This window comes from Mirounga angustirostris, unplaced genomic scaffold (assembly GCF_029215605.1).
Source record: "Mirounga angustirostris isolate CCGP_5_RB_7025 unplaced genomic scaffold, mMirAng1.0.hap1 SCAF_12, whole genome shotgun sequence".
In the NCBI taxonomy this organism is placed as follows: Eukaryota; Metazoa; Chordata; class Mammalia; order Carnivora; family Phocidae; genus Mirounga; species Mirounga angustirostris.
Window position 1 is genome coordinate 67,829,187 of NW_026991720.1, and position 23,004 is coordinate 67,852,190.

The following is a 23,004-nucleotide window of genomic DNA, read 5'->3' on the forward strand; positions in this document are numbered from 1 at the left end:
AACTAATCTCAGGAGGTCACGGGCAGTCCAGGGTGTATTAATAACAGGCAAGGCAGAGGTAGTCTGGCAGGGAAGCATAATTTTTTCCTTTCTTACTACATGGGAATAAAAAACATGTGTTTAAAATGTTTTGGGGTAGAGATATCCTGCTTCCCAAATCAGGGTGTCCTATTCTCAGCCTTATTTCTCTGTAACTGATGACTTTTAAATTTGTATTGAAAAAATAGTATTCATAGGGACTTCAGTCCTCAATCTTCCTGGTTTAAATCGTTCTCTGGAGTGTTTCTCATAACAGGTCACTACGATCACAAGTTAAGAGAATGTTCATTATAGTACATAGTGGAGAAAAGAGACTTAAGCTTCATTTTAAAGAGTAAAGTGGTAACATGGCAAAAACTGAATGCATTGGAACTCCATTGGATACAGAACACATCGATGCTCTGAGATCACTCATTTGAATACTGTTACATTTTCTGTAGTCACAACATCACTTAAAAAACAGCATTCCTCCATATGCTGTGGGCAGTAATACGCTATGGATCTTACATACACCACATCCAAGAGCCTCATTGTGTCATAAAATCCAGTAGTTCATCATTTCCTGCCTCTGAATTGGCTCAAGCCCCAAATCAGAAGCAAACCTAAACCTGCCACACAGTGGATTCCTGCTGCCAACCGCCCGCTATGCCCCCTAGTTCTCCCTCCGCCAGCTCCCCTCACACAGCAGGTGAAAGGCGAGCACCAGGCACCACTGTCAGCCAGGCAGCTGGGCGACCGCGGGCAGCCAAGACTCGAAGAAGCATCTGTGACGAAAGGACAACTTGCTGAACCTCAGTCTAAAGTTCTGCCCATCTGGACCCATCAGGCGTTGTTTAATGTCCTAGAGCTACAGTAGCTAGCTTTGAGTTCAGATCTGGATTGTGGAATTTGAACCATCGAAACACCCATCACGACAAAAAACCTCTATGAATCTTGTTAACAAAACAGGAAGAATTTCCGCCAATGGCTGAGAAATAAATTCCTTCTTTCCTGCTGCTTGGACCACAGCATAATGAGGGTGCCCAAGTGCTCTCTGCAGTAATAAAACAGAATGCCCAGGCTTTTTCTTTTGATGTGTTCCAGTTTAAAAGTTGAGAGTCGATGCCTTTTCATCCTTAATTTATCTTCCCTTGTAAATATGTCCGTACCCCTTCCAATACCTGAAGTCTACATATTTTCAAAATAGAATTCACTCCTTCTCCTATTTCACTTGTATAACTTTATGTTATGGGTCAGATTTTCGGCTAAATAAACATACCTCAGGCTACAGCTCTGCAAATACCTCTGGCAGCAAATTAACTCAAACAAATGTTTTGGTTGGGTGGTGAGGTTGTTTTTTAATAATCTTTCTGATCTGCCTGGAGGTCCAAGGATAGGCTAGGTGAACTCCCAAAGGCTTTTCTAACTTTGTATTTTCTGCCACATTAACATGCAGTTCTTGAAGTCTGTTGCAGTGACTGGTTTAAAATTTCACCACCAGAGGGTGCTACTTGTTTGCTTCTAATAATCATTTCACTATCAGATTTGAAAGATCGAAGCCCTGTCACCAAAGACTTGTCCCCGCAGCAGCTAGCATTACCCAGGAAAGGTTTCCAGAAGACCTGTAGGGAGTGCTCTACTTCAAGGCACCAGATTTCACTTTGCTTTGGATATTATGTGTTTGGAACCAAAACTGAAAATCTCTGTAGCTTGCACAAACCAAACTGCACTAATACATATATTCGCTGTAAACCAAGCAAGGCATTTGAATCATTTTTCATTCTCTTGCCTTCTGTTCAGCCATGAACCCAGAACTCTCCCATCCTCTTCACCACACCAAACCATAAAATACCATAAAGTAAAAAGAGAATTTGCTTGGCTATACCGATAATGCTATTTTCCAAGGATGCAACCTCCTCTTACCCTAAGTATATACCTCTCCCTCTTCTGCTTGCGTGATTCCTTATTTCTAGGGAACATTTTATCAGCTTCAATTTCTCTTAGTGTATTTTTTGATTGGCTGGGATGTGCATGTGAATTTTCCACCTGATGTTTTCCGGTATGCATGAAGAAGCATGGAGATTTTAACCGATTTTAAGTTTTAAATGGTAAGAAACTCTAATGTGTTGTCATCTGAATGGCAAAGTTAATCAGGGGTCAGCAAAGTGTTTCTATAAGGTGCCAGATTATAGTAAAGATTCTTGGCTGTGTGAGCTGTGAGTGCTCTGTCATAGCTTCTCGACCCTTCCATTACAGCAAGAAAGGAGCCACACAGACTATAGACACCAATGATTGGGTGTGGTTGTATTCCAAAACATTCGATTTTGAGGAATAGGTGGTGTGCTACTGTTTGCTGACTCCTGAAAATGATGACTCATAATGTATGCACTGTTCTTACTGATAAAATTCAGAAAAATTTCTAGTATGTCACCCTGTGATGACTTTTCCCCTTCATACAGTTCTGACAAAGTATCACCTAAGTAATCCATTTTAAAGTTCACGGGTCCTTTGGAGGAGTACCACTGGGCTCCCTGTCCAGAGCTTTCAAAATCTGGGCCAAGGGAGCCTTAGACTTTCAGCGCGTCATTATGTTTATGTCCTGGGAAGATCTGCTATGGTAAGATATAAAATCAATAAGAAGGATAGGACCCACTGGCAATTTCTCCTAGAGATAATATGGAAAGCAAACAGAAGACATAGTTTACCTTCAGACTGATGTGTAGCTAGAGGAGTCTGGGTCTCCTTGGAGTAGGACACGACTTCCCTGGGCAGGAAATCCACTTGGGTAACCTTCGACACGCCCAGCCTGTGCAATCTCCGCCTGTAAGCAACAAAGGACAAACGCTTAAAGAGGGAAGGCATTCCTTGCAGAAGAGCTAACAGTAATAACACACAGGACCAACACAAATCCCAGGCTGTAACTTCTCAGGGCGAGGGACTGGACCATAAACTAGGACCGGCCTTGGGCTGGCAGCTGGGACATGTGGCTTTCTGGCCCACTTTGGCCCTAATTTGCTGGTGAGGTCACGTAGGTCCCTCATGCTGACCCTCAGCCTTTCTTCCTGTAAAACAAAGTCTTGGTCTGGCTCAGAGGAGATCCCTTCCATTCGCAGCACCTTTGATTTCACTTGATTTAAATTTATAAAGGGAATTTTCATTGGTAATACGAGGTCCTAGCTTCTTACATGTGATAGACAAAGAAAAAGTAATGATTGTCAAATCAGAAGGAAAGAAAGATGATTTCTTAATGGAGTAACATGTTTGCCATGATAGTATTGAGAGGATCATGCCAAGGGGGGAGTGGAACACTTCTCAGTTCTCCAGGAAGGAAATAACACAGATCAGCAGGTGAATTTGTTTAAAGACATTGCTGTAGTATAGATGAATGAAGAGGATGCTGGGCTAAGAGCAATAAAGGTTTAGCCTGGAATTCCCCAAGTAACTATGACCACGTGAAAAATCATTTCTGAGTATTTATGTCACACTTCAAGTCTTTTCAGATGTCTTTGACATCTATCATGTAATCTGTCCTCACGACACCTCTGTGAGGCATAGGGGAAGACATTATCACCATCTCTGTTATAGATGAGGAAAATGAAATGCGGCTTAAGAGACATGTGCAAGTATATACAACTCATAAATGGTAGAACGAGGGCTAAAATACTGTTGGCCTGAGTCCTGGTCCAGTGCCTTTTCCACCAAGCCAACTCCTACCTAGGGTTCTTAATGGTGATTTCTGAGCTACTGCAAAAATCTAAAGTACCTCCCACATCACCCAGGAAACATACAAATATCATGGAGATGGCAGAGTCTAGTGGCTAAGCACATAGACTCTAGCCCCCCACTTCCAGGCTGTGTGTGTGATTTTTTTTTTTAAAGATTTTATTTATTTATTTGACAGAGACACAGTGAGAGAGGAACACAAGCAGGGGGAGTGGAGGGGGGAGAGGCAGGCTTCCCGCCGAGCGGGGAGCCTGATGCGGGGCTCAATCCCAGAACGCTGGGATCATGACCTGAGCCGAAGGCAGGCGCTTAACGACTGAGCCACCCAGGCGCCCCATGTGTGTGTGATCTTGAACAAGGTACCTAACCTCTCTGTGCCTCAGTTTCATCATCTGTAAAATGGAGATATTACTAGTACTTGCTATTAGGATTGTTATGATAATGTATATGTACTACATGCATATAATGCATATACTACATATATATTATGTGTATATATGTGCATAATTTACACACATATCTTAAAACAATTTCTGGAACATTATATTTTAACAAATTGATTTAGTATTAGCAAGGGACATATTCTACCATGTTTCTTAAAAATTTCTAGGCATAGAGAGAGAGAGAGTGTGTGTGTGTCGGAGGGAAAGAGGGAAAGGTGAAATAAACACACAGCTCGATAGCTCATACAGGGAATCCCAGCTACATTCCCTAGCTCTCTATGACCTGTAGAAGCACATTTCATTCATATTATTGGTTTTAATTATTACTAGCAGATGGCACAGACTCATTGTACTTTTAGTTCTAGTAGTAATAATAAAATGAAAGACAATGCATGTCACAGCTAGAAATTTCCACATACGATTTCCCAGGCATTCTAGGAAAACAAAATTTTTTTTCTTCTCTGTGAGTTACTCAAACAACTGAGGTGCTATCTAAGATGTGCACAGAGCAGATACAAATAAAGAAACACGGGTTTAGGGGATAAGGCTGCTTGGCCATCTCTGACGTCTCAACAAGCGCCACGCAGGCCTGGGCCTCACGGACCTCATTCACTCCAAAGTCTGGGCCCCCAAGGAGGGTCAGGCTGGGTTCCCTGCACTCCAGACAGCCTCCTCACACAGAATTAGCAGAAAACATATGAAACATGCTAGAAACAAAGTTGCCAAACAAGGTAAAAGGCTCAAAGTTTCAAAGTAAGAAATTCAGGGATTAGTTTAACATCAAAGAATGTTTTCTTTCCTGAAAGCAGGTGAAAAAGAAAGCATGGATAGACATCCCAGGACTCATTGGGGTGCTACCTCTCCTGCTGTTTCATAGCCCAGAGCAGCTTTCTGAAGTCCCAAGCGGTCAGGCTCCGTCACTCAAGTGAAGAGATGGAAAAGGAACATGTGCTGGTATTACATCCCCACCATTTCAATTTTTTAAAAAAATATTTTATTTAAGAGAGAGCAAGCGAGTGAGTGAGCAGGGGTGGTGGTGGGGTGGGGAGTACAGAGGAAGAAGGAGAGAATCTCCAGCAGACTCCATGCTGAACGCAGAGCCCAATGCGGGGCTCAATCCCACGACCCTGAGATCATGACCTGAGCTGAAACCAAGAGTCACACGCTTAACCGACTGAGCCACCCAGGTGCCCCATTTGATCCCACCATTTCCAATGGGGTCACCCCCAGCATGAAGAGATCATCCTGGATCCTAGACTTCTATGGGCATCTGTGTGAGGCACTAAAAGGTACCTACACCTGCAGGCAGGGATTCCAGGGCTTCTAACTAAGGGGACATAAGCTGTAGGCCTATCTTGTTAGGTAACCAGCAGCAGGCACTGGAAATAGGAAGCTGACATGTAACTTGATAATCCACCATGGCAAATCAAAACCAGCTGGTAAGACAGTATGGCATAATGGTTAAGTTATGTACTCATTGAGAAACGAATTTCAGTTCAAAACTATGCTTGGTCACTTACCAGCTGAAAGGTAGGTAAAAGCTTTGGATAAGTGAAAAACCCTACTAAGCCTCAAGCTTCTTATCTGTAAAACAGGTACATATCATTGAGTGGTTGTGAAGAGTGAATGAAGTTAATATTTGTAAAAGCACTTACTTTTGTGCCTGGCACATAGTAAGCAGCTCCTGGCCTAAGCATCTCTACTCCTAATTTATCTTTTTGACTGATTATCATAATGTTTATATTTGTTTTAAAAAACCAGAGAAAACAGATTTATAAGTGCCCTAAATTAAAAATTCTTTATGGTAGATTTGGAGATTATCTCTGTCAAGGAGACATAAGAATCACACTACTAATTTCTTTGTATGGGCACATGTATAGTTTTGGTTGGTTGGAAGACTCTATTTGCTTTTCCTTTAACTGAAAGTATTATCACCCTGAAACTTCTCTGCTTTCAAAACCTATCTTGTATAAATGAGCTTATCTCACTAAACAAAGTATTTTCTTTTCTCAATAGTTATGGAAAAGTTTCAACCAGTCCCTCACTGACACTGTTTGTGAGCTCCCAACTCCACCCAAACTGTCAAGAGATAAAAGCCTAGCTGTGATCACGTGATTCTCCCAATGTGTCCATTAGCTGATACACTGATACACTTGTGGGTGACTTGGTCTCAGATTTTAAAGCAATCCCTTATAACACTTCTTGCAGGGTAATTGATAGATTACTATATCTTTCCATGCAGTCTCCAGACTGATTAAGCTGCAATTATATCAAATGCCTTTATTCTTTGTGGCTTTTTGCTGTTGCTTTAGTAACTGTGTAGTTATAATACATATAAACAGTTTTCATATATTATCTTATTTTATCCTCAGTACAACTTTACATCATATTCCGATTTTACACCTGAGAAAACTGAGGTTCAGTGGTGTGAAGTCATTTGCTCAAAATCACAAAGGTAGTAAGTGACAGGCTCAGGTCTTGGCTCCATCAAACATCAACTCCAAGGACCATGTTCGTAGAAACTGTTCTCTGTTCATCTTGTCGTCCTATTTTTTTCCTAGTGCCTTATGAGCATCGCCTTATGAGGCGCATTCTTAAAACCTAATATAGTGGCAGGCCAAGCACATGTGATCATTTTACAAGCATGAGAAAGGATTCCTGAGACACAGCCAGGCCTGAAGTATTAGGACATAATAGGGTAGTGTTTGCAAGGTGAGTACCACACAGCTATTCCCAGTCCTCGCTGGTTCAGAAAGACTGGCCAGGAGGTTGCACCCTTCCACAGCAAAGACCTTCCTCTTAGATGTGTTCTCGGAGTCCTCAATTCTTTTTTTTTTTTAATTTTATTATGTTATGTTAATCACCATACATTACATCATTAGTTTCTGATGTAGTGTTCCATGATTCATTGTTTGTGTATAACACCCAGGGCTCCATTCAATATGTGCCCTCTTTAATACCCATCACCAGGCTGAGTCGGCCCTAGACCCATCTAAGGGCCTGCATGTCAATGGATCTAGAATCCATCCATTTGTACAACCCTGTGATCAAGGCCTTCCTCAACTTCCCTTTTTGTAGGAAAATATTTCTATGATTTTATCGGCTGACAAAACTGTTACAAACTATGTTTAAAAGATGAAGTAGCCAGTAGTTATTTTCTTTAAAAGTATGAACTTTGAGCATATTTATTTTTATTCAAGATTTACCAGCTCATAAGTCTTTTATACAAGGATGCAAATTAAACTGCTTAGCAAAAGAGGGGGGAAAAAACCCCCATTGTAGCACTGATGCTACTATGATTCCCTTTCCTTCTAAGTAGGCTCTTCAGTCCTGGCTCTGGGATAGCTTTGCTGCCCGCCCAGCCTCCCTCCTGCAGAGCTCATCCTTTTACCACTGTGCGGGCAGATACGTCTGCCACAGCCCCTGGTCTTCTCATGTCACACACGGCTGCAGACTTACTCATCCCTTACTGATTCAGCTCTGTACCCCAGTCCTTAGTTCAGTGTCAGGTCCAGAACAGGCACTAAATAAATGTGTGAGAAAGGAAAGGAGGGAGGAAGAGAAGACTAGAAAAAGGAAAAGGAGGAAGGCGTCATACAGAAATGTACATTGAGCCTTTAATCGTCAAATGCCATGATGGACATGGCATTATTATTAAATTATACTCTGTATTTTTCACCTTGATAATTTATTCCAAAATAAGAGGCTCTAATAGAGTTTTAAATGTACTGAATTAAACATGTATCATGTTCTAAATAACCTTAAGAAAGCAATTCAACGTCACTTAAGAAATACAATAAGGCCTCTTAATATTTGGATTCACTCTGACCACATTTAACAAATCTAGAGAATCCGAATGGGAGAAGTCCTAGAGCAGCGGGTCCCAAAGTGTGGTCTCTGACCGTCAGCCACAGCACTGCTTGGGAACAGGTTAGAATGCAAATTCACAGGCCCCACCTGAAACCCACGGAACAGAAACTCTGGGGGCAGGGTCCAGTGATTCTGATGCTCACTAAAGCCTGAGTACCCCTGAGTTAGAAATACTGGGTAACGTGTGGGAACAGAAATGTCGCTATTTAACCAGATTCACCTGGGGCTCCCCAACCCATAGCCAAATCCTAGAGGATGAGGTCTTAGTCCCACTGAAAAGGGAGGATGCCCCTGGACCAAGCTTATAGAGAAAGCTCTATGAGATGGGCCAGGCGCAAAGATGAACCAAGATGAGCGAGAGATAAGAGGCAGGCAAAGGAGACTGCAGTGTTCAACATATGAAGGTACTGGCGAGAGTCTGTCCTGGATCTAAAACCAACAAGTCAGGCAGGGGATGCCAGAGACCCTGGGCAACGAACCACGATCCCTCACAAGCTAACCTGGTATAGTCCCGGGGTGATACGGGGCCCACGTGTCCCCATGGCGGGGGGGGGACTCCCCACTAAAAGTCCTGGAAGCTTCTTCTCCACTTGGCCCTGTCAACCTGCTGAACCAGCTGGCTGAGCAAAGCCATAATGCACCAAAACTGAAATATTTCTTCTAAAAAGAAAAACTGGGTGTTGATAAAGAATAAAAAGTGAAGCTATTTGAAGTTCGAGAAGGTCGTTTGCTGGCACTTGAGATGTAAAATTCCCCAGTTCACCACAAGCACAGTCCGATCTACCCAGGTTCTGCCCATTTGTCCTTGGGTTGGACATACTGAATCCCCAGAAGAAAACTACTCCTTTCCGGGAATCTCTGGGCCCATTTCTCTTTCTGTTGCTGGTTCAGTTGAGATCTCCTGTCTGTCCAACCACAGTAAGGTTAGCGTGGCTTTGCTAATAAACTGCTTACAAAGTTTCGTTATCTAAGAAAGATAAAACTTCAAGTGTGACCTGAGCACGCTCTATGATATCTACCAAAGCTGCAGAGAGTCAGAGTTATACAGACTTACCCCCCAAATCGAAGGATTCTGTCCTATCATTAACAGCATGAGAAACATGTACACAGACACTGGAATTCTCATAAATACATACTCTGTGGCTCCCATTTCAAAGATGAGTGAAGGTGGAAGAAAAACTTTACTGATATTTTTAAATGTGATTAAGACTCTAAACATTCTTTTTAATCGTGAAGAGAAAAAAATACTTGCAAAGAGTTATCTACCAAAAGAGGATACCCTGGTTTTATGCCTATGTTCTGAAAAGGCATCCATTCTTTTCAAAGCCAAGGACCCCAGAACTTTGGCTCCTAAAGCCATTGAACCTGTGACCTGAAAATATGGAGACAGTCACTGTTTTGTGCCTACATGTGGACTGTTAAAGCACACCCATTAGATTTCAAAGAAATTACTATCTCGTTGCCTTTAAGAATAAAGGTAAAGAATTTAAAATGGGAAAATAATTATGACAGGGCAAGGATCTGGTAGAGTGGTTATTGATGGCAAGGGGATCAGAGCCCTTTGATCAAAAACTTAGGTTGAAGGGTATCTTAACTTTTTATTGAAATAAAATTTACATACTATAAAATTCCCCCCTTTTAAAGTGTACAATTTAGTGGGCTTTCATATATTTACTAAGATATGTAACCATCACCACCATTTAAGTGTACAACTTTTTCTTTACTCCCGAAGAAATTCCATACCCACTGGTAGTCACTCCCCATTCACCCTCCCCAGCCCTCGGCAACCATTAACCTAACTTATACCTTCATATAAATGGAATAATACAGGATGTGACCTTTTGTGTCTCGCTTCTTTCAAATAGTAATGTTTTAAAGTTCAGATAGTGTATATCAATGTCATTCTTTTTTATTGATGAATAATATTCCACTGTGTGGATATACCATATTATATTTAATTCATTCAACTGTCGATGGACATTTGTACTGTTTCTACTTCGGGCTATTATAAAAAATGCTGCTATGAATATTTGTGTACAAGCTTTTGTGTGTACACATGGTTTCAATTCTCTTGGAATTGGATTGAATTCTCTCAGAATTGGCATATGCTTAGCAGTAGAATTGCAGGGTCAATATGATAATTCTATGTTTCACTTTTTGAGGAACTGCCAGACCGTTTTCCAAAGTGGCTTCACTAAAGTTATAATCAGTCGCAGTGTACAAGGGTTCCAATTTCTCCACATCCTTGTCTACCTTTATTATTATTAGTCTTTTTATTATAGCCATCCTAGTGAGTGTGAAGTGGTGTCTTGATGTGATTTCAATTTGCATTTTCCTGAGGGCTAATGACGTTGAGCATCTTTTCATGTGCTTATTTGCATTTGCATATTTTCTTTGGAGAAATGCCTATTCAAGTTCTTTGTTCATTTTATTTTTTTTAAAGATTTATTTATTTATTTGAGAGAGAGAGTGCATGCATGGGGGGGGGGAGAGGGGGAGAGAATCCCCAGGAGACTCCCTGCTTGGTGAGGAGCCCAACACAGGGCCTCAATCCCACAACCCTGAGACCATGACCTGAGCCAAAATCAAGAGTCAGATGCTCAACTGGCTGAGCCACCCAGGTACCCTATTTGCCCATTTATTTGTCTTTTTGTTGGGTTGTCTTTTTGTAGTTGAGTTACAAGAGATTGTTTATTCTGGATACTAGACTCATCAGATATATGATTTGCAAATATTTTCTCCCATTCTGTGGGCTGTCTTTTCACTTTCTTAATGATGTCTTTTAAAGTACAGAAGTTTTCAATTTCAAGAAAGTCTAATTTATTTATTTTTTTTTCATTAGCTGCTTGTACTTTTGGAGTCCTATCTAAGAAATCATTGCCCAATCCAAGGTCATGAAGATTTATACCTCTCTTCTCCTAAGAATTCTATAGTTTTAGCTTTTACATTTAGATTTTTGGTCTGAGTTAATTTTTTAGATGGTATGAAGTAGGGGTCCAACTTCATTTTTTCTGCATGTGGATATCCAGTTGCCCATGCTTAATTTTTCTTAATATTCTGTAGCAAGATTGAGTAGGAGGACAGGGAAGGGTTTTGTCATGAATATTAATCCATACTGATACCCACTGGCCCCAAGCAGTAGCCAAATCTGACTGTAGAAGGATGGATTCAAGAGAGGGACTAAAAGCTTCCAATGGTTCATGAAAGCTCTCAGAGCACTTGAACCTTCTTCCATCACTGCTATGAGCATCACCAAATTCTTCCTGAATCAGTTAGATACAATACAACTCATATTCTCTCTGATGTTCTGATTTCAAACCGCCGTGAATTGTATATAACAAACTTGATGTTCCTGCCTTTCATATTCAGGATTATTGGGCAAAATTGCATAAATAGTGCTGTACTATCTCTATTGGACTCATAACGGAACCCAACAATATCAGAGAACTGGCTTCAGATAGCTAAGTAAGATGGCTATCATGAGAATTTCACAAATACCATCAGCTAATTCTTAAAGATCTGTTTACATCAGAGTGCATGACTCATTTTATAATTCATCATTAATATTGGGAAGTAAAGCTGCAGGACAGAGCATGACAGTAGTAGGATTTTTTTTTCTAATGTCATAATGCAAACGTCGTATGAAGACACAGAAAAGCCAGAGTAAAAATACACTTCAGGCACCTAAGAAACTCTACAAAGTTACAAATTGTGAATCACAAAAGGCTCTCAATCGTAATCTTGGAATAGCAGTCTCAGAGTGTTCAGTGACTGGAAATCATAATGCTAGATGATCTATCGATTAGAGCCAGTGGCAGGAGAGGAGTGACAGTGGATAAGGTGGCAGTCAGAGCTTAGGTCAAAAGCCAGTATGTGGCCTCAAAAGCCTGGAAACCAAAAAGGGTCACGGCAATAATGAGAAGTCTGGAGCGAGGATGAGACTTGGAACTCATGCAGATCAAATCAGGAACAGATATTCTCAGAGACAAGGAGTTATTTAGCCAGATGCCAAAGTAGGTCAAGGCTAAGGAACAAAAGAATGTCTTCACTGGACCCACACTCAGTCCTGCTGGGTTTTATTCCTGCTTATTTGCATGTGAGTATTTCATCCCATAATACATTAATGGTGCTGCCAAAGAATTTTTCTAGTGTTGCCTCTAAAATTCCTTGAGGTTTCTCAAAGAAGATTTCCTAAGACAGCAAGAATGGTAATGGTTTCATTTTCTTCCTTGTCCAAACATCTTATGTGGGTATGTACAGTGTCTTTGACAACTGGCAAAGGAACTACTTCAGCCAACATCATTATCAGCAACCACAAACAATTTTCAAAGCATGGCACTATTCCACATCCTAACATTACAGGCAGAAAAAGGAGTCAAACATATACATCAAAAGGCAAATAGGAATGAAAGGTAGACAATAATAAAGAGTCAACATGAGTGATTTATACAGTAAGTGGGACAGGGGAGTATAATGGGCAGATTACTATGTGTTTCAATAAATAAAGGAAGTTTCACTGAGACTGAAGGTCTGATGTGAGTCTTGAAAGATAGGCAGGACTTGGGTCAAATAGAAAGGAATGAGGAGGGTGACCTAGAGAGGTGGTCCCATGCAAAGACCTGGAGACGGAATTCACATTTTATACCTGAGAGACCAGGTTTTCAGAATAGAAGTTTTAAGTTGAAGAGCAATGGAAGATTAATTTTAGAGAGGTACATTGAGACCAGACTCTTAGAGGGCTTAAAATCTTGGGCTAGGGGCACCTGGGTGGCTCAGTCGTTAAGCGTCTGCCTTCGGCTCAGGTCATGATCCCGGGGTCCTGGGATCGAGCCCCGCATCGGGCTCCCTGCTCTGCGGGAAGCCTGCTTCTCCCTCTCCCACTCCCCCTGCTTGTGTTCCCTCTCTCACTATCTCTCTCATAAATAAATAAAATCTTAAAAAAATCTTGGGCTAAAGAACTTGAACTTCAAGCTGTAGATAATGAGAAATTACTGAAAGTTACTGAGTAAGAAACAGCTGCAGAGAAACATTACTATAGCAACCATGTGAAGAACGGTGTCTAGATCTCTCTCCTTGACAAGTGAGTGACCAGAGACTATGTGTGGAACCTGAGAAGCTGGGCATAAAGGAACTGAAAAAGGATCTACAAGCAAAGGGTGGGTGGGTGGGTTCAGTAACCAAACAGAGAATCCAAGCAAGTGTTAATTCATAGGAGGCAGCCAGAGACATGGTTATTGGACTTGTGATCGATGGTCTAACAAATGTGGGGACATGGTCTAAGGCAGTTATGGCCCTGGGAACAGAAAGGACATGCTGTAGTTTGGTGACTCTGGAAAAGAATGAAGGGGGTAGGCCTTAGCAGTTTATGGAGGGTGAAGGAAAAGGAATCAATTGGTGATTCTTTCAAGGCCTCATGCCTTATGAGAGGAAAAGTGAGTGGTGTGACTTTAAGACACAGGGGAATCCAGAGAAAGATAGGCTTTGGGGTTAAAAAAGAGTACTTAAGTGGATGAGTTTGTGGTTCCAATTGAATGAGATATACGACCAAAGCTCAGAAAAGAAGACAAAGCAGAAAATATGGCCATGGGAGCCACCCAATGAGAGCCATATGAGAAAATGCTGCATCCATAGAAAGAATATAGGGAGCCAAGGGCACAGAAGCTCATGTAATATGAAAGAGGTTTAAAAAAATGATAAAGGCAAAGCGTGGATCACTACATCAAAAACTAACGATGTATTGTATTGTGACTAACATAACATAATAAAATTTAAAAAATGATAAAGGTTAATTTGTTTTCCAAACACCGTACTGTAGTGCATTTAGGTGTCAAGGTGTGACATCTCAAGGACTGATACCTAGGGTTGGGAAGGGGACACCACGTAGAGGAAAGGTGACAAGGGGCACCACCCAGAAGTGACCCTGGCATTGCAGCTCCTCACTGCACTCCGTTTATCACCCGGGTTCCAAGTGGGTGTTTTCCTCAAAGAACTGGGAAGCAACTTGATGGCTGACCTTTCCTGATTACTTCAAAAAAGATGAGTTTCCATTTTCTACGTTCACATTTTAAAAATCATTTGAGGAGGTATTTATTTCGTTTCCATGATATTTACTTCTTCCTGTGCAGAGATATTAGTTTGGCAGCTGAAGTATTTTTCCTGAACAGAAGCAAATGTCAAGTCTGGCTCAGTCAACAGGCACAGCCAAAGGGTTTGCCTTGAATTTCATAACACGAGTAAATCTTGCAAACTTCCAGGATGAGAGGAAAGTCAAAATAGTCATGGTTACAACTGAGCTTGGCTTTATCCACGGAGGTTCGTTACAAAGGAAGTTGAAAGTTCAGAATTATAAGGACAGAAGGCACAGAAGTGTGTTTTCTCCAATATTACATAAAAAGACAATAATATACAAATTTTATAGAAGTGGCCTTTTATTGACTTAATATTCATGAGCAGCCCTCTCTAGAAGTTGTGATAGCAAGCTATAAAATTTTACCATTCTTTAAGTCACTTAGTACCAAAGTATAAGCACACACCCTTGCCAACTGGCTATATTCATTTTTCTGAAGTGGAATAAAAAAAGAATATAGTTTTATGAAAATCCTGCTGCTACTGTGAAACAGAAAATATCCTATAATTGCTTACTCAAGTTTCTTGAGAACATAGAACGAAGACTGTCAGATAGCAGGCAGCTTCTCAAGAAATGTTTGAGGACTGGATAAACAAGTAGCATATGAGGTAAGTAAAGTACTTCTCCGTCTCTTGTGGTAAAATTGTAATTGGGTCTGTTAATCCAATTTATTAAAGTTTTTCGTGGATCAGAATGTATTCTCTATAGATTCTTTTTTTTTATTTATAGATTCTGATGTGCATTTTACCATTATCCTTTGATACACACATTATAAGCTGCTGTTCTAGATTTCATTTTCTGTGGAAAGTGGGATTAGGTGCTATTAAAGATTGTCCATTTGCTCAAGAACATAGCCCACATTATTCTCAAGAAAATACTAGACATTTGTTACATGGAAAACCTTAAAAATTAATTCAAACCAGAGATCTAAACATAATATATAAGAACATTTGACAAAACTTGAAGAATAAGTAAAAAGAAGGTTACTTCACCAAAGGCTAATGAGGTTATTACTGTTCTATTAGGCAAGTGGAAATGATTTTAAAATGTGAAAAGTCCTCTAAAACTGCCTGGCTAGATTTTCTCAAACACCTACCACCATCCTGAAGAATATATGTTTTTCTAGTGCCTTCATGGAGCTGGTTTAATTTCTATTCTTGACAGAGTGATCTATTTCACCACAGCAGTTTGGGATGGTGCCTGGTGGATTCAGAAGTAATACTCATCCTCTCTTGCAGCCGACAATAAAGAGAAAGTTGAGAGAAAGAAGAGGTCATCACGTTCTACCAATATCTCCCAAAGGTGGAAGGCATCCCTATGTTCCTCCTTCAAGGAAGTAGCGGCCAAATCCCTCACAGCTTCCAAATATTTTAAATTTTTTATTTGCTTCCAAATATTTTAAAAACTCCACCAAGAGTTTAATGTACTATGACATGGAGGAAATATAATTGTGAGGCTTCAATAAAATCAGAAGGCACTAAACATTCCTGTATGTTATTGGGTTTAACAGTTTTGAGTTAAGGGCCACAAAATACCATTATTTGCTCATTGATGTCTATTCATCATTGAGAATCTTTGCTTCCCTCCTAGCTCCACAACCCTTATGCTTACTCAGCACATCTCCCTAAAGACTGACAATCTCCTGGTGATATTTGTACTTATGTTTCCTTCATAAAACAACAAAAATACTCAAAATATAATCCCTCTCTCAAACTTCTCCATTACAACCCCAAATTTCACTTTCCAGCTTGAGATTTTTTTCTATTCTGTGATCTTTTAATTTATTCTTTTTATCCTATTATTTCATTCTCTACTTCTATCATCTTTAATTCACTTAATTTATTATAATAGCCTAAGAAAGCAAAGCATTTTGGGTGCTGTCATAAGAATTGCCTGGTTAAAAAAAATGAGTCGAACTTATTTTCTCATTTTATTTGTAATTTTCTAGAAGCTCTTTTTCCTGAATGCCATAATATCTCCCTTATTTCTCTACATTGCCATTTGCTTTACTGATCAAGTAAACATACAAGATAATATACAAACCAGAATCAAGTGACACAATATTTGTGCTTTTAGCCAAGTTGGAGTAATAGAAACCAGATTTACTCTCCACCTTAAACAATCAAAAAAAGGGGAAGGGAGCAGTTTGAATGAAACAAGAGTTTGTAAGCTACTAGAGGTCAGGCAAAAAAGAACTGTGTTGTACAAGAAAGGGGAACCAAAAGATGAGTCCAGTAAGTGCCCCAGCTTACTGCACTGAGAGAATTCTCAGGCCATGTTGCAGGGAAGAAATCCAAGTGAAATTTAGCAGACTCCCTAAGTTGAGGAGACAGAGCAGAGAGTCTCGGAAGACCAAAGCAGCTAGAATTGACAGGACAAAATAATAGAAAGTAAAACTGCACAAAGAGAAAAATCCAAAGATCTTCTAAGGGTTGCCCTTGAGGATTCAGCTTAGTACTGAACCAGTGCAAGTATGTGAGGAAACTATCTGAGGCCAAGGAAAGAACTACCTGAAAAAATTAAAGGTAACAGTTCTGGGCACTTGCACAGGAACAGGATTAGTGCCTGTTGCCTCCTATTAGGCTAGAAAACCTCAAGATTTATGGGTCATTGTGTAGAATGCACATAAGGGTCTTGCCTCAATAGCAGGAATTAGTTAACCCTAGACTGAGCACTAATCCAGTCCCAACTAACAAATTTTAAAAGAAAGACTTGAAAGGATCAAACCATTTCCAAGTGAATTAACTGTATCTCAGAACCAAATCTCAAGAAGATTGATAGAAATTCAAATACATCCAATATCTAACAAACTAATATTCACAATATCTGACATCAACCAAAAATTAGCAGACCTGGAAAGAAGCAGGGGAAAAAAAATGACTATAATGAAAAGATATAAGTCAATCAACTGAAACTGACCCAGAACTAATACAGATGATGGACTAGCAAGCAAAGCTATCAAAACAGTTATTAAAACTGTATTTCAAGTGTTCAAAAATTAAGTAGAAACATGTAAGATTTTTTTAAAAGACCCAAATTGAACTTCTAGAGATGAAAATTACAACATAAGAAATTAAAAATTCTCTGAGTAGGCTTTATGGAATATAAGAAATTGCAAAACAAAAGACTAGTGAACACACACACACACACACAACAATGGAAACTATCCAAAATAAAACACAGATAGAAAAGAAAAATAAGTATGGAGGAAGTTAACTGTGGGAAAATTTCAAGTTACCTAATATACATGTGATTTGAGTTCCCAGAGGAGAAGGAACAGAAAAAAAATATTTGAATATCTGACCATTATTTAATGATCAGGTTTTTCAAAATTTGTTGAAAACTGTAAACCCAATGATCCAAAGAATCTCAGTGAACCCAAGCATATGAAACATGGAGAAAACTATATGAAGGTACATCATAATCAAATTACTCAAAATTAGTGAAAAAGAGAACACTGCTAAAGCAGCCAGAAAGAAAAAAAACTGCTATATACAGAAGAATAAAAATAGAAGTGACAGCAAATTTCTGGTCAAAAACAATGCCAGACAGAAGACAATGAAACACCATTTCTGAAGTACTGAAAGAAAATCAACCTAGACTTCTATACTCAGTGAAAATATATTTCAACAACAAAATATTATTTCAAAACAAAAATATGGGGCGCCTGGGTGGCTCAGTTGGTTAAGCGACTGCCTTCGGCTGAGGTCATGATCCTGGAGTCCCTGGATTGAGTCCCGCATCGGGCTCCCTGCTCGGCAGGGAGTCTGCTTCGTCCTCTGACCCTATCCCCTCTCATGTGTTCTCTCTCTCTCAAATAAATAAATAAAATCTTTAAAAAAAAAAAAATGTATTTAAAAAAAAAAGCTAAAAAAAATGCCTAACAGAAGAACTTCACTACAAGAAATGTTAAAGAATATCCACCAGGCAGAAGTAAAACTATGCAAGATGGAAATATGGATCTACACAAAGGAATGAGAAACATCAGGAAAAGTATTTACTACATGGGTAAATATGTAAGATATTTTTTCTTATTATTTAAACCTCAGTGATAATTGGGTACTTAAACAAAGATAAAAACAATGCATTTGAAAGTAGATTATGATAAGTTAAAGATATACATTATAAACACTAAAGCAACCACTAAAATAATAAAGCAAAGAGATATAGCTAATAAGCCAAGAAAGAGTTAAAATAGAACCATAAAAAAACTTAATTAATACAAAGGAAGCACCAAAAAAATAATAAAAGGAAAGAAAATTATATAGGACAAATAGAGAATATCAATATTATAAAGATTTAAACCCAACCATATCAATAATCACATTAAATGTAAATAGTGCAACTATCCCAATTAAAAGGCAGAGATTTTTAGAATAGATGAAAACACCCAATTATATGTTGCCTACAAGAAATGTACTTTAAATATAAAGAAATAAATAAAAGTTAAAATTAAAAAGTTAAAGGGTGAAAAAAAGTTGAAGGGTGCAAAAAGATACACCATGCTAATGCTAGTCAAAAAAAAGTTAAAGTGGCTATATTAATGTCACACAAAGGAAATTTCAGAGCAAAAATATATTACCAGGGACAAAGAAGTTCATTTCTTAATGATGAAGAGATTAATTTATCAAGAGAGACATAAGAATCCTAAACATTTATGCACCTAATACAAAATTTAAAAATACACGAAGCAAAAACTGACAGAATTGCAAGAAATAGAAAAGTCCAAAACTGTAGTTGGAAATTTCACCCCTCTAGCAATAATCGATAGAGCCAACAAACAGAACATTAGCAAAAGATATGTAAGACTGGAACAACATAATCAACCAACTTGACTGACATTCATAGAACATTTACCCAATAACAACACAACACACACCTTTTTCAAGGGCACATAGGACATTTACTAAGACAGATCATACTATAAACATAAAGTAAGTCTGAACAAATTAAAAGGACACCAATAATACAAAATATGTTCCCAGGGCACCTGGATAGCTCAGTAGGTCAAGCGGCCAGCTCTTGATTTTGGCTGAGGTCATGATCTCTGGGTCGTAAGACTGAGCCCCATGTCAGGCTCCATGCTCAGCGCAGAGTCTGCTTCTCTCCTTCTCCCTCTCTCTCTGCCCTTCTCCCCACTCCTCTCTAAGTAAATAAATAACTCTTTAAAAAAATACGTTCTCTAACCATGGTAGAATTGGATTAATCAGTAACAGAAAGATCTCTAGAAAATCCCCAAATATGTGGAAACTAAATAACACACTTCCAAATAACTCACCAGTTGAAGACAAAATAAAAAGGGAAACTGGAAAGTATTTTGAACTAAATGAAAATAACAAAAATAGATAAAAATTTGCAAGATGCCACTGAGTAGTACTTATGGGTAATTCTATAGCACTACCCACCTATATTAGAAATGAAGAAAGATGTCAAGTCAATGACCTCTGCTTCCACTTTAAGAAACTAAAGAAGGAAAATCATATTAAACTCAAAGTAAGCAGAAGAAATAATATCAGAGTAGAAATCAGTGAAATAGAAAATAGAAAAATGGAGAAAATCAATGAAACCAAATGCTAGTCCTTTAAGAAGATCAATAAAATTGATAAACCTCTAGCCATACCAGAAGAAAAAGACAGAAGCCAAAATTTACCAATATCAAGAATGAGAAAGGTGACTACATCTATAGATTCTGCAGATATTTAAAAGATAATAAAGGAATGCATACACAGTTTTAGGCCAATAAATTTGTCAATGGAGATAAAATGGACATATTACTTCAAAGACACAAACTGCCAAAGCTCACTCAGAAAAATACAGATCACCTCAACAGCTCCATTACTATTAAAGTTATTGAATTTGTATTTTCAAATATTCCCCCACAATAAAATCCCAAACCCAAATGGTTTCATAAGTGATTGTATTCTACCACCTCTTTTAAGGAATACCTGAATATTGAAATTATGTCACCAAAAGCATGACCCATAAAAGAACAAATTTGTAAACTGGAATTTGTCAAAATGAAACAGGTTTGTTTTCTTAAAGATGCAGTTAAAAGAATGAAAAAGACAAGTCACAAATGGGGAGAAAATATTTACCAACTATATATCGGATAAAAGATTGTATCCCAAATATGTAGAGGAGTGATGTATTTTATGTTGGTTAACTGAATATAAATAAAGAAAAAATAAATCTAAAAAATATGTAAAGAACTCCCAAAACTCCATAAGGAGAAAACAAACAACCCAATTCATAAACAATAAGGGCAAAAGATTTAAGCAGACATTTCATCAGAGAAGATATTTAAGTGGCAAATAAGCACATAAAGAGATATGCAACACCATTATGTCACTAGGGAAATGCAAATTAAAACCACAATGAGATACCACTATACTCCTTTAATAGTGGTTAAAAAAATAGATTAAAAAAAAAAATCCAAATCAAATGTCATCAAGAATGGGGAGGGACTGAGGATCTCATGCACTGCTGGTGAGAATGTATAATGCTAAAACCACTCTGAAAATACCTTGACCATCTCTTAAGTGCACATCCACTATACGATTCAGCCATTCAATTTGGCAATATTTACCCAAAGGAAATGAAAGTATATGTCTATAATATGATTTTTACATGAATGTTCATCAGTTTTATTTGTAATGGGCAGAAAACCTGGAAACAACACAAATATACATCAAAAAGTGACTGGATGAACAAATTGGCATGTCCATCTGATAAACTACTCAGCAGTAACAAGGAATGAACTACTCATACACACCTCATATGAACGAATCTCAAAAGTCATTCTGGTGAAAGAAGTCAGTCAGAAGAGTACCCACCACATGGTTTCATTTATTCTATATTCCAGGAAATGTAAATGAATGTATAGTGACAGAAACCAGATCAGCTGTTCTGGGGGATGGGGAGAAGCAGTGTGAGGATCACAAAGGGGTGTGAGGAAACTTATGGGGATGATGAATATGTTTATTATCTTGGTCATGATGATGGTTTCATAAATTTGTACACATGTTAAAACATCAATTTGAATACTTTAAATGTGTGCAGTTTTTTGTCAATTATACTTCAATAAAGCTGTTTTATAAAATGTCAATTATATTTCAATTAAAAAAAAAAATCAGGTGACAGAGCAAGCTATGGGCTATGATCAACCCCATGCCAAGAATCAAGAAGAGGACATACAATTATCTCTAGAAAAATCGTGTTGTCTGAGGTATAGTTCATCAAACTGTGTATGAGGGGAAGACGGCCCTGCATGTAAGGACTATCAGAAAAGGGAAATTTTCATTAATCAGTATTTAAAATTGTAACCTGGCTAAAATAATCTCCTCTCTCAAATATTCTCTGCATGCTCCTTACAAGCTCTCTACAATCAACCACTCTGTGAACAGAAAATCTCATCCACCTCTCATCTTTCTCTGACTCACTGGGCCTGCTCCGAAGTAAAATGTGGCAGGCAAGGTGGGAGCCACAGATATGCCATCTCCCCAGAATAAGTCACAAGTTTTAATCTGCATAGTCAACTGAATTTTAGCTTGGAAAACACATCTAAATGGGAAAATTCCCAACTGTTCTACATCAGCAAGTGTAATTTAGCAAGGCCACAATCTGTCTAAAAATCTGTTAAGTGCTTAGGCTAGAGTCTCTGCCAGTTCCATCCTCCATTTTTTTTTTAAACACAATGAAATATTGTAGGACTACACTCTGAAATTCCCCTGAATTGTAACATACTATATGTTCATGTTTCTCTGCATGATTTAAGCCATATTTCTTGGTTGTTCAAATACTAAAATTTGAAATATGACATACAATGAACTACAAAACTAAACAGCCAAGAATTTAGTGATGTTGGAAGAGTGTTCTTAGTTACCTGACGCATTAGAGTATTTCCTTAGTTTAGCAGTGTTGTGAGTTTGCTGAGAACTCTTGCATACACAAAGGGCCAAGGGCAGATGACATTTAACCTAACACCCAGACCGCCCTCCAGCCTCTGTGTCCACCTACAGTAGGCACTGACATTGATAGAAATCTGCAGGTACATGCCCAGGAATCTCAGGAATTCAAAATAAATGATAACTAAATAAACAAATAAATTCCCACTTTGAGATGTATTGGCTTATATTTAGGAAGAAAAAAATAATTTTGTAAAATACTGTAATAAAATATGCTATTCACATACGGAGGTACCCGGTGGCATACTGGCAAAAGTCTCTTTTTTTTTTTTTTTAAAGATTTTATTTATTTGAGAGAGAGAGAGTGAGAGACAGAGAGCATGAGAGGGAGGAGGGTCAGAGGGAGAAGCAGACTCCCCGCTGAGCAGGGAGCCCGATGCAGGACTCGATCCCGGGGCTCCAGGATCATGACCTGAGCCAAAGGCAGTTGCTTAACCAACTGAGCCACTCAGGCGCCCGTGGCAAAAATCTCTTAACGGGTGTGAAGGCAAGGGAGCAAGCCCCTGGTTTGAGCATTTGCCAGTTTTTATGGTGTAAATACTTCCACCACAGCTGATTTCAAGCGGATTTCACTAAATGCAAAGTTGGGAAGAGACGCATACAGACCGGCTCTCCTGAGCTTGAGCACGAGCTGATACAAACACCCCAACGCAAAGATCTCATGCACTGCTACAGCTAACTAAAATCCTACAAGAGAAATAAACTCTAGTTTCTAGGACAGTCTTGTGTGTTTTATTCTTTGCGGACGAATTTTCCATTCTGAAGCAATCTTTTAACCTGTGATGGTACATTTCCATCAGGGAAAAAAAAAGATCTTTACAATGTTGGAGACCTCATCCATCATGGAAATATTTGAGAT

At 38.8% G+C, this 23,004-nt stretch overlaps 1 protein-coding gene across 3 annotated transcripts in view; it reads right to left on the reverse strand.

Annotated features, from left to right (window-relative positions):
* DYNC1I1 (dynein cytoplasmic 1 intermediate chain 1) overlaps positions 1-23,004 on the reverse strand; it is a 317,629-nt gene that overhangs the window by 238,842 nt on the left and 55,783 nt on the right. For 2 of the 3 annotated variants that reach the window (XM_064575249.1, XM_045864670.2), the window contains one exon: positions 2,724-2,839. In XM_064575249.1, coding sequence (XP_064431319.1) covers positions 2,724-2,839 — 116 coding nt within the window. Of the gene's footprint in view, positions 1-2,723; positions 2,840-3,203; positions 3,347-23,004 lie in introns of those variants that run through there. The other variant, XM_064575250.1, reaches the window with a different exon arrangement.